Consider the following 14,359-nt stretch of genomic DNA (forward strand, 5'->3'; position numbering starts at 1 on the left):
CCATGCAAAAGCCAGACCACATTTTCCTGGGGCGACGGGATCTGCTGTCATTGGCGTAAAAACTCCCTGTGCTTGCACTTTCTGCAGAGGGTGACCTGTGGCCTTCCCTCAGTTTTAACCTTTTCTGCACATCTCGGCTGTTGGGATGGGGGCTGGGATGCGGTCTACCCCCCAGGGCACTCCTCTGTCCCCTGGGCAAGGGGCTGTAGGGTGCAGGTGGGGTTGGGGGGACCCTCATGGGGGTCTTTGCTCCTTGCCCTGACAAAAGCCACCTCTCTCTTTCCCCAGCACCCTGGACATCTTCCCTACGCTGGTTGCCCTGGCTGGGGCGGCTCTTCCCCCGAACCGGCGCTTTGATGGCTTGGACGTGTCCCCCGTCCTTTTTGGGTGGTCGGATGTAGGGCACAAGGTAAGGCAGAGCCACCTCACCATGGTGGCATCCCCTTCCTGACAGCGGGTCCCACCGCCTCGGAGCTAAAACAGGTACATTGAGGGGGAAAGGCTCAGAGCTGGGGATGTGCGGACCCCCTGGAGCATTGGACCCCCGGGAGCATCATCCCCATGGCCTGGAGGAGGGCAACCAAGGCCAGGCCTGGGGTACTGAGGTGAAAGGGTTTTGGATTAGCGAAGAGAAATGCTCCGAAATGTGGGTTTATAGGTGAAAACGCCCCCGCGTGCAGCCTGGCGTGCCTCCCTGTGCGCCGCCAGGGCTGTGCCCGCTGGCCCGGGGGATGCTCGGGCTTGCCAGCCCCGCGGCACCCAGCATGGCGCGTCTGCTTGCCAGTCCCAACAGGCACTGGAGTGGGGGAAAGGAGAGATCCCAGGAGCTCAGACCCAGTGATATCCACTTCATTTATCGTGCCAGATGGAGCCCTTCTCCCAGCTCCATGGTGGGGATCGTGCCTGTTACTGATGTTCAAGGGGGCCACCTATCCATACTCCACATCTCTTAGGCCTAAAAATCGCAGTGAGCAGCACAAGCAGTACGGCAATGCCTTTTTTCTCGGGGTTGCACAAGGTCTTTGCAGAACCAAATGAAAAATAAAGGAAAAAAACAGTGGCTTTAATAGCAGTCCCTCAGATAAAGCCCGATGTTGCTTTTAGAGCGCAGCCTCCTGCGAGCACTGTGTGCCAGCGCCCAGCGGGGATCCTGGGTTTGCTTTCTGCGTCCATCAGGGGTTTGGTATTTGGTTGGGATTTACGGAGCCCTCTAACGGTGGGGTGAAGCGGGGAAGCAGATGGGATTCGGCCAGCGATGGGATGCAGCCAGCGTGCTCCGCTGTGCTCCTCGGGATTAACCCTCCTCTGTGTGCATGGTGCTGAGAGGGGCGGACTGGCAGCTTGCTGGGAATGATGGTTTGCTGGGACCCATGGTTTACTGGGAGCAATGGTTTTCTTGGAGCAATGGTTTGCTAGGAATGATGGTTTTCTGGGAGTGATGGTTGGCTGGGAGCAATGGTTTGCTGGGAATGATGGTTTACTGGGAGCCATGGTTTGCTGGGAATGACGGTTTGCTGGGAGTGGTGGTTTACTGGGAGCAATGATTTACTGGGAGCCATGGTTTACTGGGAATGGTGGCTTGCTAGAAGCAATGGTTTGCTGGGAGTGATGGTTTCCTGGGAGCGACGGTTTGCTGGGAACAATGGTTTGCTGGCAATGACGACTTTCTGGGAGTGGTGGTTTACTGGGAGCAATGATTTACTGGGAGCGATGGTTTACTGAGAATGAAGTTTTCTGGGGAGTGATGGTTTGCTGGGTGCCGGCTCCAGCCGTAACTGCGTGTTTCAGAGTGAGGAACAAAGCCCTGAGCTGTGAGGCACCACCAGCTCCCCCAGGACCACCCCAGCCCTGTGTTTTTTTGGGGGGTTTGTGCTGCAATCAGGGGTGAATTCATCCCTGTGGGGCCGGGAGGCATAGCTGGGTTGTTCCATGCTCCTTAAATATGCAGTAAATGGTAATAGATTTTCTTAGTGTGGGGTTTTATGAGGCAGGTTTGGTCACGGGGGAGGTTTGGGTGCCTTTACACCAAGATGGCAGCATCCCTGTGCCACTAAAGGTGACAGCACTGGCAACAGGCAGAGCTTTGGGGCTGGAAGCAGACGAATTGGTTCAGTTCCTGGTATCTTGGCATCATAAGCCCTTGAATATTTGCTGATTTCTACTTGAGTATTTGCTGATTCCCACCCCAGAGCCATTTCATTCTGACCAAGGATAAAGGGACTTTATAGCAGGGGTTTCCTCCTCGTAGCAGGCTTACCCTGCACCACCTCTTCCACTTGCCAGCCTTCATTTTTTACCCTAAAACACGATTTTTCAGCCAAAATCCAGAAGGTGATTTTTTTTTTCTTAACTTGCCTTGCAACAGAGGTCAATTGAGGAAACCGAGAGCATTTGGAAATCACCCCCTGCCCTGAATCCTGGCATTTCGGGGATGAGTTACCAGCTGCCCGTGCAGCGTGGGCTGGAGCGGGATGCCCGGGGGTGCTGCGTGCCGGGACAGGGCTCTGCGCCGGGCACCTGCTACGGCCTCACCGCCCCCATCAGCTGCAGACGCCGTTACTAAACCTGACCCTGGAGCCGCCTGCAGCTCGGGCAGATGTTTCTCATTTTTTAGCGCAGTGGAAATTTCTTGAATCACTTTTAAACTCCGTTCCCAGGGAGGAAACCTCGGGTGATTCATCCCTCACTGAAGCCATTGGCTCCGGGGCAGATTTTTATCCGAGCGCCCGCTGACCGGTCCAGCTCACTTGTCTGCTCCTTCCCGTGTGCCGAAGCCGCCGTCCTGTGCGGATCGTGTGTCCTAAATACCGAAAGGGAGAGCTGTGACCCACCCTTTCCTCCCTTCTCGCCCCCATTCCCGGTGTTGTTAGGGCAGGGAGCTCTGGGGTGAGTCAGTGCGGGATGGCCCGGGGGGATGTTCCAGCACCTCACCTACCCCTGCAGCCTCTGCTCTGCTGAGCTCACCCATGGATTTGGGGTTTCTGGGAGCCCCCACAGCAATTCAGCTCCTTTGGATGTCCCTGCCATCAGCTGAGCTGTGGGCACCGACGGGGGTCTCAGTGATGGGTGACACAGAGCACCTGTCCCAGCTCTGAAATATTCAGCCCTGCTTTGCTGATAGTCCCTGCACCTTCGTGGATCTCTTCCCTCCAGCAGAATTGGGCAGGGGAGGTAAATTCGGGGGGTCCTACGTGCACTAGGGATGCTGGTGTTTCCCGGTGCCTTTTTGCTGTCCCCCCGTGTGGCACCCACAGGAGCCTTTGGCCAGCAAAACGCGGTTGGTTGCTGAGTCCATGGTGCGCACACGTGGGCCGTGGTCTCAGAGCAGGGTTTCTCTGAAGAGGCTGATGGACTCTTTGCTGTTCTCCCTTCAGGTTCTGCTCCACCCCAACAGTGGGGCAGCGGGGAAGGACGGGGAGATTGAGACGCTGCGGCTGGCTCAGTACAAGGCATTTTACACCACAGGTACTGCGTCCCTTCTAGAGATGGTAAAGAGTGGGGAAAAAACCTCCCAAATCCTTGGTTCCCTGCAGTTCCAGGTCAAAATCAGTTCGGGTTGGTTCAAGCAAGAGCAAACCCAGTGAAGAATCGACGTGTGTCCTATGATGGGCTTTGCAGCTGGGGTTTTTGGCCTCTTGGACAGCAGGACCTGGGCACCCAGAGCTGGGACATGGTGGGACTGGGCCATCGCAGATGGGTGAGGAGCACAGAGGTGATCCCCGGTGTTTTTCTCATTTCCCCCCTAGGAGGGGCGATGGCTTGCGACGGGAGCGTTGGGCCAGCGCAGCATCACCACCCACCCCTCGTTTTCAGTCTGGATCGCGACATCCAGGAGCAGGAGCCTTTGGATGCAGCGTCCAGGGAGTATCAGGCAGCGCTGCCCGCGATCAGCAGGGCTTACACCCGAGCGCTGGAGGACATCGCTACGGACAACATCTCGCTTGCGGATTACTCCAAAGACCCGGCCGCGACGCCCTGCTGCAATGCCCAGCACGTGGCCTGCCGATGCCAAGCGCTGGACCACGGCACGGGAAGAAGAGCCCCGTGGCTTTGTCTTTAAGCAAATGATTGCTCAGGCTGCTCCTTTCCCCGGTTTGTGTGCACGGGAATGTGGTGTGTGCTGGCTCCAGGCTGGACCGTGGCCCTGGGGGACAGGGGTGGAGGCTGAGGTGCCCTTGGCTCCGTGCTGCCAAGTGGGGAGGTGAATTCATGGTGGGTCTGTGAGCACACGGAGGGTCCCCTTTGCAGAGCAGGGCACTGGTGACTCTAGGCACATGAAAGGGCTTTTTGTCAGGCTTTTTAGCTGAGAAAGAGTCAGGTCTTGCATTAAAACCCCCTTCTGTGAGAACTGGCTTTGAGAGAGGATTCCTCTGGGAAATTCGCTTGGCTTTCCTCTAAAACGGACCTTACAGGAGTGGGATGGTGGGAGCAGGAGGCAGGGGAGGATGGGGCTCACAGCGTCTGAGCAAATGTCCTGGTGCTGAGACCCTGGTGGCTGCAGAGAGAAAACTCCCGACCAGCACAAGGTGAGTGCCCTGGGAAAGGGAGCACCTGCCCTGCAGCTGCCAATTGAGGTTAATTAACGGGGTTTCGTTAAAGACCCAGCTGTCTATAAAAGGAAGAGGGTGCTGGGCTCTGTGTGATGGTTGCTCTCCTTGGGGACAGGGTGCTGGGGTTGTCCTGTGGCTGCTGTGCCCACAGCGTGGTCAGGGATTGTGCTGAGAGAAGCACCCAGGTCCTGGTGTTTGGAAAGGGCTTTTTTGGGAAGGTGTGGGAGAGGGATGTGCACTGCAGAGCTGGGGCAGCTGCTCCCCAACAGCTCTGTGTGGAAAGACCAATGGGGCAACCTTAGCCCCTCCGCAACTCCCTGAAAGGAGGGAGTAGCAAAGGGGGGCTTTGGTCTTTTCCCCCAAGTAACAAGCGATGGGATGAGAGGAAATGGCCTCAAGTTGTGCCAGGGGAAAGTTAGATTGGATATGAGGAAAAAATTATTTACTGAAAGAGTGGAGCACTGGCAGGGGCTGCCCAGGGCGGTGGCGGAGTCTCCATCCCTGGAGGGTTCAAAACGTGTGGATGTGGCACTTGGGGACATGGTTTAGTGGCCATGGTGGGGCTGGGTTGATGTTGGTGTTGGTGATCTTGGGGGCTTTTCCCACCTGAATGACTCTGTGGTTCTGTGAACTGGGCTTTATTTCAGAGAGGTGGTGACCCAGCAGATCAGGCCTGCAGGCAGACGCTGCTCCTGCCCATCCCAGTGCAGCACTGGGGAGTGAAACTGCTCAGACGGGGCATTTCTGGGCAGATGCAAAGGCCAAACCGAAGCTGCAACCGAAACTTCAGAAACCACCGGGACTTCTCAGCAGCTGAGCGAGGCTTTTCTGAACCAATTTTGGCCTCCGATTTACGCACCCCGGTTTCTCTTTGGCCAGGTGGGTGGGTGGTGGAAGCAGCTGCCCCCTCCAGCCCCCCAAATCCACTGTCCCCCTCCTAAAACTGAATCAAGGCTGACATCTTTAGGGCCCCACAAAGAACAGCAGGAGCCAGGGACAGAGCGTGACTTTATTCTGTCTTTAACCATAGCAAACGGCTTCTTCTCTAACATCACTGCAAAAATACTTTGCCTGGGTAAAATAGTATGTATATACTGTACAAAGACATAAGTTTAATATATATCTTCCTCTAAGTACATTTATACACACAAACCGGCATAAATTAGAAACGGGACAAACGGGTATATAAAATTCTGGTTACATACAAATCGGATTAAATTAGCATTTACACTGTGGTTCTAACATAGAGTTTGTTAAATATAGCAATGTGCATACAGTACATGGACACCCCACCAGACACGAATTCAAACAAGGGGCTAGCGGGGCCAGGTATTCACCGAAACGTTTTCACGTAGGAAAAAGCAGTGGCCCACCTTAGGTTTTCTATTTTATTTCCTCGGCTTGGGGACTCACAAATGGGTTCTTCGAAATTCGTGGCTTTGCCAAAGCTCTTCCCAGCAGTTCTCCTCCGCGCGGATGCGTGCTCCTCGTCAGGACCTCTTGGCGTCGCCGGGCTGACCTCCGTGGCACAAGATGATCTACCAAAATCAAAACAGAATGGCCTTACTTTTCCCAGCAACGGGGCGCGTTTCGGGTCGGTTTTACGCACACAGGAGGAGAAGGGGGAGGGATGTCCCGCCGTGTTTGACGGTGAGCGGTTTATTTATTGACTCTTCCCCCTCCCCAAATTTACAGTCCTGGGAACCATCTGGCTCGGTGGGAAAAGCCTTAGGCTGAGCCCAGCCACGCTTGCAGGAGTTCAGGTACCGGGGGTAAAGTCATTTGCCTGCCTAAATCCTCCCAAAAAACTTCATCACCTGGCACAGCAGAGTGAAACACCTCCCTGTTAGACGGGGTGAGGTGAGGGGAACCACGAGCAAAACCTGTGAGTAAAGCAGGCGCAGAGAAGCACAGGCAGCAGCGAGGACCCTGAACCACTTCACATTGGTTACCTCACAGCACAGGACCAGGGGTGACACGTGCACCTACTTCTGGATGGGTCCTGCTGCAGCACCCGAATTGGGCGCCTCTGCGGACACCAAGCAGCAGCTGCAGCCCTGCCAGCCCTGCCCTGTGTCAGTGCAGATGTGATCCCCGCAGCTGCTCCTCCCGGGATCCATCTCTCATGGGCTTCGGGACCGGCACTTGCTCAGTTTTGAGGCGCAAGCGTTGGCGCTGGATTGCACGTTTCCCAAAGGACCTCAGATTGGTAAATTGGGCTGAATCCTGCACGCCCCAGCTGCCCAAAACGCCCGTCTGAGCGAGCAGGGCAGGAGCTGGAAGAAGAGGTCAGTCAGGTTCTGCCAAACTTGCTCATCCCCTGTGACACATCATTATTCGGAGAGCTTCCCTGCAAAATCTGTCGCCTTTCCTCTGCTCACAGCCAGCTGTTAAAGACAAAAAATCACTTAAAATCATTAAAGTTCCATATCCATGTAACAGAACGAGTGAAACACCGTCCAGCAACCAGGGAGGAGGTGCTGGGGCAAACACTGGTCCCGTGGAGCTGAGGATACAGCTCCAGCCTGGCTGCTTGTGCTAAGATCCATGGTTTGGAGCAGCGGGGATGAGGGGGACCCCACGCTGGGGCACCCATTTATTTCTTCCCCCTGCTGCCAGGGCGGGGATGTCAGGCTGTGAGGGCAGCTGTGGAGCAAGGCAGGGTGCCCAGGTTTGGAGACAGCCAAAAATCAACGCGAGAGATGGTATCTAAGAGTGTATCAGCGAGGGAAGCTGTCTTTGGAGAGCTGGCTGCTGTACCCAATCCAGCCTGGCTTCATGAAGTGGCTCTCCTGATGAAGCTTTCGCATCAACTCAAGTCCTGAAGCTTCAGCGAGCAGCCAAATGCAGGATAAATCACATCTTCTTGGAAAAACATCCCTGGTGTGCATTCCCCGGGTCCACACAGCAGTTTTGCTTGCTGAATCCCATAGGATTTCTCCTGTTCCACCTCACAGCACCACCCCAAACTGTTCTGACCATGGGAGGGCCCCTACGGCAGCTCCCAGAGCGGAGCTGGCCAAGAGGTGCACACACCAAGAGCTCCCAGCACCACTGGAAACCTCACTGACACCAATAAAACCCCAATGAGTGGCAGCCGTGCAGGCAGGTAACCAGAAAACAGCCATAACCGTGCACCCGTTTGCAGCCAGAGCTGGGTTTGCTCATCCCATCCCCAAAACCTCCTGAGCACGCAGAGCAAGGGTGACGCAGCCTCCTCCCAGGCTCCAGCACGGCCCCTTCTCCTCACCTGGGGCTTAGGGTTGCCGTCCATCTCAGTAACACCCAAATCCACACTGCGTGAGGGCAACAGCGGACCCGACAGCGTTTCAGCCGCCCCATCGATGCGAGGGACGTCACTGAACTCGATCACCCTCTTGCCGCAGGGTCGATCCGGCGCAATCAGCAGCACCATCCACACTCGCTTGCATCGAGGCCGCTTTTTCCGAGCCCTCCTTGTGCTTCTCATGTCCTCGCTGATCCGTCCCTCCTTCCCTTTAATGGAGAGGCAGTTGTCTGCAGTCAGCGACGGGTTTTGCGTTAGAATGAAGCTGCTTTTCCTCGCTCTCAACAGCGGAGCCTCTGAAGTCTTGCTCGAGGTCAGGGGAAGGGAAGATGGTTCAAAATGGAGAGGAAATGCTGGGTCTGAGCGCTGCTGTTTCTCCAGAAACGGGTCTGAAGTTCAAAGCCGTGCTCGTGGCGTGGGCTGCGGGCGAATATTCCATTTTGTCACAAGTTTTGAGGTTTTATTTTCAATGTCTTTTTTGTTACTCGCTGGAAAACAAACACAACCCTTCCCGTGTTTCCGCAAAGCACAACGCTGTCAAAACATTTTTGTTGGATAAGGTCAGGTTTTTCTCTCTCTCGTTCTCCGCACAGAAGTGACCGATGCCTGAAACCCCCCTCGAACGCCTCACTGAGACCCAACATCTCCGCAGTGAGAAAACACCAAAGCTCAGTGAAATCCAGCGCACCGAAACACCCCGACCGACGCAGAGCAGATGCAAAGCGCGTTCCCATCAGCAAAAGAGGGGGCAAACCCGCAGCCCTATATCTGCAAAGACTTGATCAGGAAGCTCCGAGGGCTAAGCCACCGTATCAGGGAGTATTTTAGGAAAGCGCCGTCCCTCCCACACCACCTCCTCGCTAACGTTACCCGTGTCGGTCGCTGTGGCAGGTTAATGACAGCACAGGATCTGGATGGATCAAAGTGGGTTTAATGAAGCTCTCGCTGGTGTGCAGCAGGGGTTTGGGGCTGCTTTTACATGGCATAGCCCCAGCGGGAAGGTGCATTCAGGAGCAGCCTGATTCCCGCTGGATGGTGTTTGCTTGTCCCCAGCCTGCGTGTTCAAGCTCAGGGGAGCAAAGGATCCAGGTCCCTGGGCCACCAGCATCTCCAGGGCCACACGGCTTTAAATGCCCTTCTTGGGGAATGGAGCAGGACAACTGAAAACCCCTTTTTCTCAGTTTGCAGCGGGTTATTTTGCAGGTAACAAGGCAGAACTGGTCTAAGGTTTATGCAACTTGGGCAGTGTTGTTTCAAAGGGAGTCACGAGCTAATCGTCCTTTATCTAAATAACACTTTGCAGCAGTTAATAGGAAAGGGCCTCACAAAGGTCGGCCTCAGCATATGGAACAAACTGTGGGATCCCGATAAAGTTTTAACTTCCTCCTTTTCAGGCAAAACTCCAACAGCAGCATATATAAAAAAACTGAGTAAGGGATTCCAATGCCTGCCAAGCCTACAGCCTGAAATCCATTACATTAACGCTGTATTAATTAATGCACTGCTGTTAGGAAGACACCACTGAATACACCCAGGTCATTGCACAGGACCAACATCCGTCCGTTTAGGGGTCAGACACTTAACACAGTAAATACATAATAGGAAAAGGAGCTGGAGAGACACTGCCAGGATTAAGTTAAGATTTAAAAAAGCCAGTATCTTCTTCCAATGGGAACTGAGAAAGTGGCATAAAAAATGATAAAACAGTTACGCCTTTCATCTTTGTACTTGGAAAAGGAGCTTCCTTTTCAGTTAGCTTGGAAATGAAGAGACTGGGGAGGTTCAGCTATGTCCCAGCTGCCATCCATACACTAACACAACTGGCTGGAAATGCAACAGGGAGCATTAAGTGTTTATTTCTAAATCACAGAGTCACAGAATGGTTCGGGTTGGAAGGGACCTTAAAGATCATCCAGTTCCAACGCTATTCCTGGTGACACTAGACATGTGTGCAAGGCACAAAGGTTGGATCTGAATCTGAACGTCATTCTGCATCTGCACTTCGTTCAATTAGTTTGTTCAGCTCCATCTCTAATTACCAGGTTGGATCATCTTTGCCCCATCCCCAGCTGCCATTGAGTGGGGGGTGGAATTTTCCTGGCACTGTCCCTATAACTTAATTAGTTATTTTAGGCTTCACAGTGAGCTGGGACAAGGTGGGGGCAACATTTGCCTCTTCTGTGAGAGGTTAATACTTTCTTCTCAGCACGAGGGCTGAATTGCAGTTTTAGGGGTCTCGAATGCTCACAGGAGGAAACTCATTCTCGTCATCAAGACACACTGGTCCAGTTGCAAACTCGTGCTCTGGGATGACCTCTCCTCGCAGGGCACCACCGTCCTCCGAATAACCTGTTCAGGTAAAAATACAGGATGTTATGGATGGATGGATGGAAGGAGGCTGGAAATAAACAGCAGAGACTCTGTGTTATCACCTCCTTAGCACAGAGCTGCCTCCTCTGGCCTTTTGGCAGTGCTGGCTTTGTTAGGGTAAGGTGTAACAGGTTTGGGAGGATCTGTAGTGATCTTGCCACAGAAATAGTGAGATCTGACTTGTACACCCACAGTTTCAGCTCCTGGAAAGCAGCCTGGCAGCAGCTGCTGTCTGACAAACTGCGAGGCTCAAATGTGGTTCCTGCTGTGCTGCTGAGCCCATTTGTGTAGCTCTGCACAAGGAGAGGCAGAGCAGAAAAGGCCTGGGCTGTTTTTGGGGGCAATGGGATGAACTGAGTGAGCTCCAGAGTCTGCATTGAACAAGAGGTGTTTCTGGTTGAACCCTTGGGAGTTGGGAGACTTTTCCCTTGGCCCCAGGTGCTTTTCTAGCTTCTCTCCGAGAAGGGGCACGCGCGATGCTCACCTGGCATGGTGGAAGTTGAAGGCACTGTACTTTGTCTGGCCACAGTTGCTGCATAAGATTGAGGTAACGGAGGCCGAAGGTCGTTTTCTTTGTTCTCCTCCATCTTTCCTGAGCCAAGCAGACTGCGCAGGAGCAAGACAGAGGAGAAGAATTAGCTCCTGCCCTGACCATTCCTCCCCCAGCACCAGCTACGACAAGCACCTGCATCCCTGTCTCCTTGAAGCACATCCCCATCGCTGCAGCTCTGCACTGCCTGCAGCCCTGGCAGCGCGTTGTGCTCCACAAGTAAAGCAGCAGATAGGGAAAGCACTACTTCAGCAGGGGGGGAAGCAGCAGATAGGGAAAGCACTACTTCAGCTCGAGGACAATGCTGGCATAGGAATAGAAGGGACCGGATTGACCACAAAAGCTTTAGGTTACAAAGGCAAACAGTGTTTCTAATCACAGAGGGGGCTCCAAAGGGCTTCCAACAGGAGCGGACTAGATGGGAAAAGCAGCCCTGGCTAGTTTAGGACGGAGTTTGAGCAGAGATATAGTGTGATGTAACGTAACTCATGACCCAAGGGCCCTTTTCAGTCCTCTGATGCTAAAAGAGGAACCCACATACGAAGTCGGCCCCCCCCAGCTCCAGACGGGAGCAGGCGGGCGTCAGCGGTGTCTGCAGGCGGCGGGGCCGGAGCACGCTGGACAGCGCAGCTTTGAAGTGCTTTTGGTTTGTGGCTTTTCGGATAAACCCCAAACTGCTGGCATTTTCCTGGCTGGCAGCCACCACCCGGCTCACAGCACATGTTACATCGCACCCCGCCCTAGAGGCTTCACATCTGGAGCCAAGGAGCCCAGATGTGCGCGGGGGGTTGTGTGCTTAATCAAATTTGCATACAAACCCATCAGCGGCATGGGAGACTCTGCCTTGCGAGCCTGCGGGCGTGCATCTGTGAGGGTTTTGGTTTCACACCATCCTACCCCCAAAATCAGCTCTCCAGCACCCGCTGAGGCCTGGAGAAGGTGCTCTGCTCCCCTGCCACCGTGGTGGTGAGTGCTCTGCTGCTGGAGGCACCTCCTAAGGCACGGCCACCTCTGCTGTCTCAGCTGAGATGTCCCACAGCTGCCCGGGGATCTGAGATTTGGCTGCTTTCCTCTGCAAGAAGCCCCACGTCCCTGCCTGCTGATGTGGTTCCCACCCACGTCTATTGGATCAGGCAGCTAAAAATCATAAAGTCAGTTCTAACGTACTGCTCCTACAGCTCCATTTTGTGCTTTTAGGTGAAATGTCCCTATTTTTTTCAAAGACAGCCTGTGTATCAGATGTGTCTGGAGGTACAATTACCTGTGTTTCTTAATTAAGACGCACTCCCCTCCATCTTGCGGGTCCAAGTTATAGATATAGAGATGCCCATCTGACGTAGTCACCAACAGTCGAGGCAGCTTCTGAATCCTAATGAGAAAAGCGTCGTGAGCCCCAACACATCTGCACGGATACAGCACACGACCGCACTGCGTGCTCTGCAGGCACGGGTGTGAGATAACGGGCCACGGTGGTGGTGTTTTGCAGAGATAGCTGTGCCTGCTCGCAGGCTGAGGTGGCAGAGGGGACGTGGATGCCAATACATACGTGGAGAGGGCGCAGATGTTCCTCTGTCCGGAGATGTTCAGGCGGACGGTGGCAAAGGCTCGGTCCTGGTTCATCATGCCCGATACCTGAGCAGGGAGGTAGTTGGTAGCAGCCTGGAACATCTTTCCCATGTAACCGCTCCAGGTCGGGGGCTCTTCTGGCCGGCTGAGGGGGTCACAAAGCAGCATCAGTACCACAACCATGACAGAACAGTGCCAAAATGATCCTGAGCTCAGATACACGAAGGCCTTCTTTGGAGCACTGGCACACATTGTGCACCAGCCAACTGGATACAGGGGATGGAAACAGGGGACAGCAGTAGCTATAAAACCCAGCGCAGGCCTGGAGAGGCTGACAGCAGGGATGCAGTGCGCAGTTTTTCTGACGAGTAAATCCCACAGGACACAAAGCCAAAGAGCACACGGTGAGGAAATGGAGGGAAGCTGCACAAAGGCAGCCGTCTGAGGCAGGGACACCCCTAGGGCAGGCAGGTTAACCCAAGTAACCCCCTCACCTGTCAGTGAGATGCTCCAGTTTAAAGATGTGCACAGTCTCCGTGTTGCTGGAAGCACAGAGGAACTGGGAATCCATGCTGAACACCAGAGAGCTGATGTTCACATACCTAGGGCCAAGCAAAGACAGGACTGGTCACCTCATGGCATACTGTTCAAGGGGAACTGCTTAGTTCTGCTCACAGAGGACAGGGAGCAGGGAGACACATACACAACAAGGAGCACCCTGCCTGGCTGCTGCCGAGCCTGCGGGCTCACAGACTGGCATTTCCCTAATCCCTTTGCTCAGCAGAGCTGGGGGTAGCCAAGAGGTAGTGACAAACAGAGGTGGAAATGTCCTTGGTCACAGTGCTGCCTGTGGAGTGAACATCTGTGCCAGCCGCGCTACAGCAGCTGAAGCCTCTGGCAGTGCAAAGGATATCAGAAGTGCTGGGTAGCTGGATCCATATGGCATCTCCTCCTGCGCAGGCTCTGGAGGGTGTCTCGGTCACAGCAGTTTCTGTACTTGCAGAAGTGGATGTAAAATCACAGGCAGGATTGGGAAGAGGGAAAAGTCAGGAAAAGATCTACTGAAAAGATCTGAGGGAGCCTGGAGAAGGGCAGGAACAGCCCATCCTCGCTTCTGAGACTTAGCTTCTGTGCTAATGACTTGGTAGCTTCAAAACACCTCTTCTTGGAGAGCAAGAGTTGGGCTGGTAACTTTGGGAACTTCATTATTTCAAGTAAGAAAGAAGAAAGGACAGAGGGGATGGACTGAAGCTACCTCTGTCCTCTGCAGTCGCCCTGCTCTGAATCGACACACTGAATTGAATCACTAAGCTTGCCGGAGGCAGCTGGGCGCAGCGTGGCTGTCTGGCACAATGACATTTCTATCTGATACGCTTTGCTCTTGTTTTCTTTCTGCAAAAGATGCCAAAGCCACCAGGATCTGACGTTGGCCTGTCCCCATGTTTACATTTCTGCTCCAGGAGCCCTCTGTGTACTTGTCGCCGCCAGAAGAATGGACTGACCTTTTCATCCCTCGCCGGAATTCATACAGCTTTTGCCCACCAGGAATGGAAAATACACGAATGACTGTGCCCTGCAAAAAATGCAAATGGAAAGATCACGCAGGAGCAGGGCAAACAGCGCCAGCCCTTTCTTTGACACACCCAGGAAACTCAGGATGTGCAAAGGCCCCTCCTGTTTGCCAGCCGGGGTCAATCTCAACGCGATACAGTGGCCTCTTACAAGTCAGAGTCCTTTTAGTGCCCCTCCTATGTTGGCTGTGTTTAGGGATGGGCAGGTCAGAGGTCCTGCTCTCCGTGCTTCAGGCAGCCAATGCACCAGAGCTGGGCCCCCCTGAGAGCACAGGCAGCAGGGAGGGTGCCCACAGCGGTGCTTACTCACTTTTTCGGAAGCGCTTGCCAGCTTGGAGCCGGTGGAGTTGAAGGCGAGAGCAGCCAGAGGCCCGTCATGGGCAGGAATGGCGCAGGCTGTTTTCTGCAGGGCAGAAGGTAACGTGAGTGCAAAGAGACACGTTGCTCCTTGGAGCAAAGGCATTCC

At 54.2% G+C, this 14,359-nt stretch overlaps 2 protein-coding genes across 2 annotated transcripts in view; one reads left to right on the plus strand and one right to left on the minus strand.

Annotated features, from left to right (window-relative positions):
* ARSG (arylsulfatase G) overlaps positions 1 to 4,060 on the plus strand; it is a 14,765-nt gene extending 10,705 nt beyond the window's left edge. Inside the window, exons 9-11 of the mRNA XM_010189251.1 lie at positions 289 to 409; positions 3,375 to 3,465; positions 3,747 to 4,060. Coding sequence (XP_010187553.1) covers positions 289 to 409; positions 3,375 to 3,465; positions 3,747 to 4,060 — 526 coding nt within the window. The remainder of the gene's footprint in view (positions 1 to 288; positions 410 to 3,374; positions 3,466 to 3,746) is intronic.
* A 1,479-nt stretch (positions 4,061 to 5,539) lies between these two features.
* Positions 5,540 to 14,359, minus strand: part of WIPI1 (WD repeat domain, phosphoinositide interacting 1) — a gene marked incomplete at its 5' end in the record, with an annotated part of 18,669 nt that continues 9,849 nt past the window's right edge. Inside the window, 8 exons of the mRNA XM_010189252.1 lie at positions 5,540 to 6,088; positions 10,085 to 10,185; positions 10,691 to 10,812; positions 12,018 to 12,125; positions 12,303 to 12,467; positions 12,817 to 12,924; positions 13,825 to 13,895; positions 14,204 to 14,296. Of these exons, the coding sequence (XP_010187554.1) occupies positions 6,041 to 6,088; positions 10,085 to 10,185; positions 10,691 to 10,812; positions 12,018 to 12,125; positions 12,303 to 12,467; positions 12,817 to 12,924; positions 13,825 to 13,895; positions 14,204 to 14,296 (816 nt within the window). The remainder of the gene's footprint in view (positions 6,089 to 10,084; positions 10,186 to 10,690; positions 10,813 to 12,017; positions 12,126 to 12,302; positions 12,468 to 12,816; positions 12,925 to 13,824; positions 13,896 to 14,203; positions 14,297 to 14,359) is intronic.

This window comes from Mesitornis unicolor, unplaced genomic scaffold (genome assembly GCF_000695765.1).
Source record: "Mesitornis unicolor isolate BGI_N332 unplaced genomic scaffold, ASM69576v1 scaffold23887, whole genome shotgun sequence".
Taxonomy (NCBI): Eukaryota; Metazoa; Chordata; class Aves; order Mesitornithiformes; family Mesitornithidae; genus Mesitornis; species Mesitornis unicolor.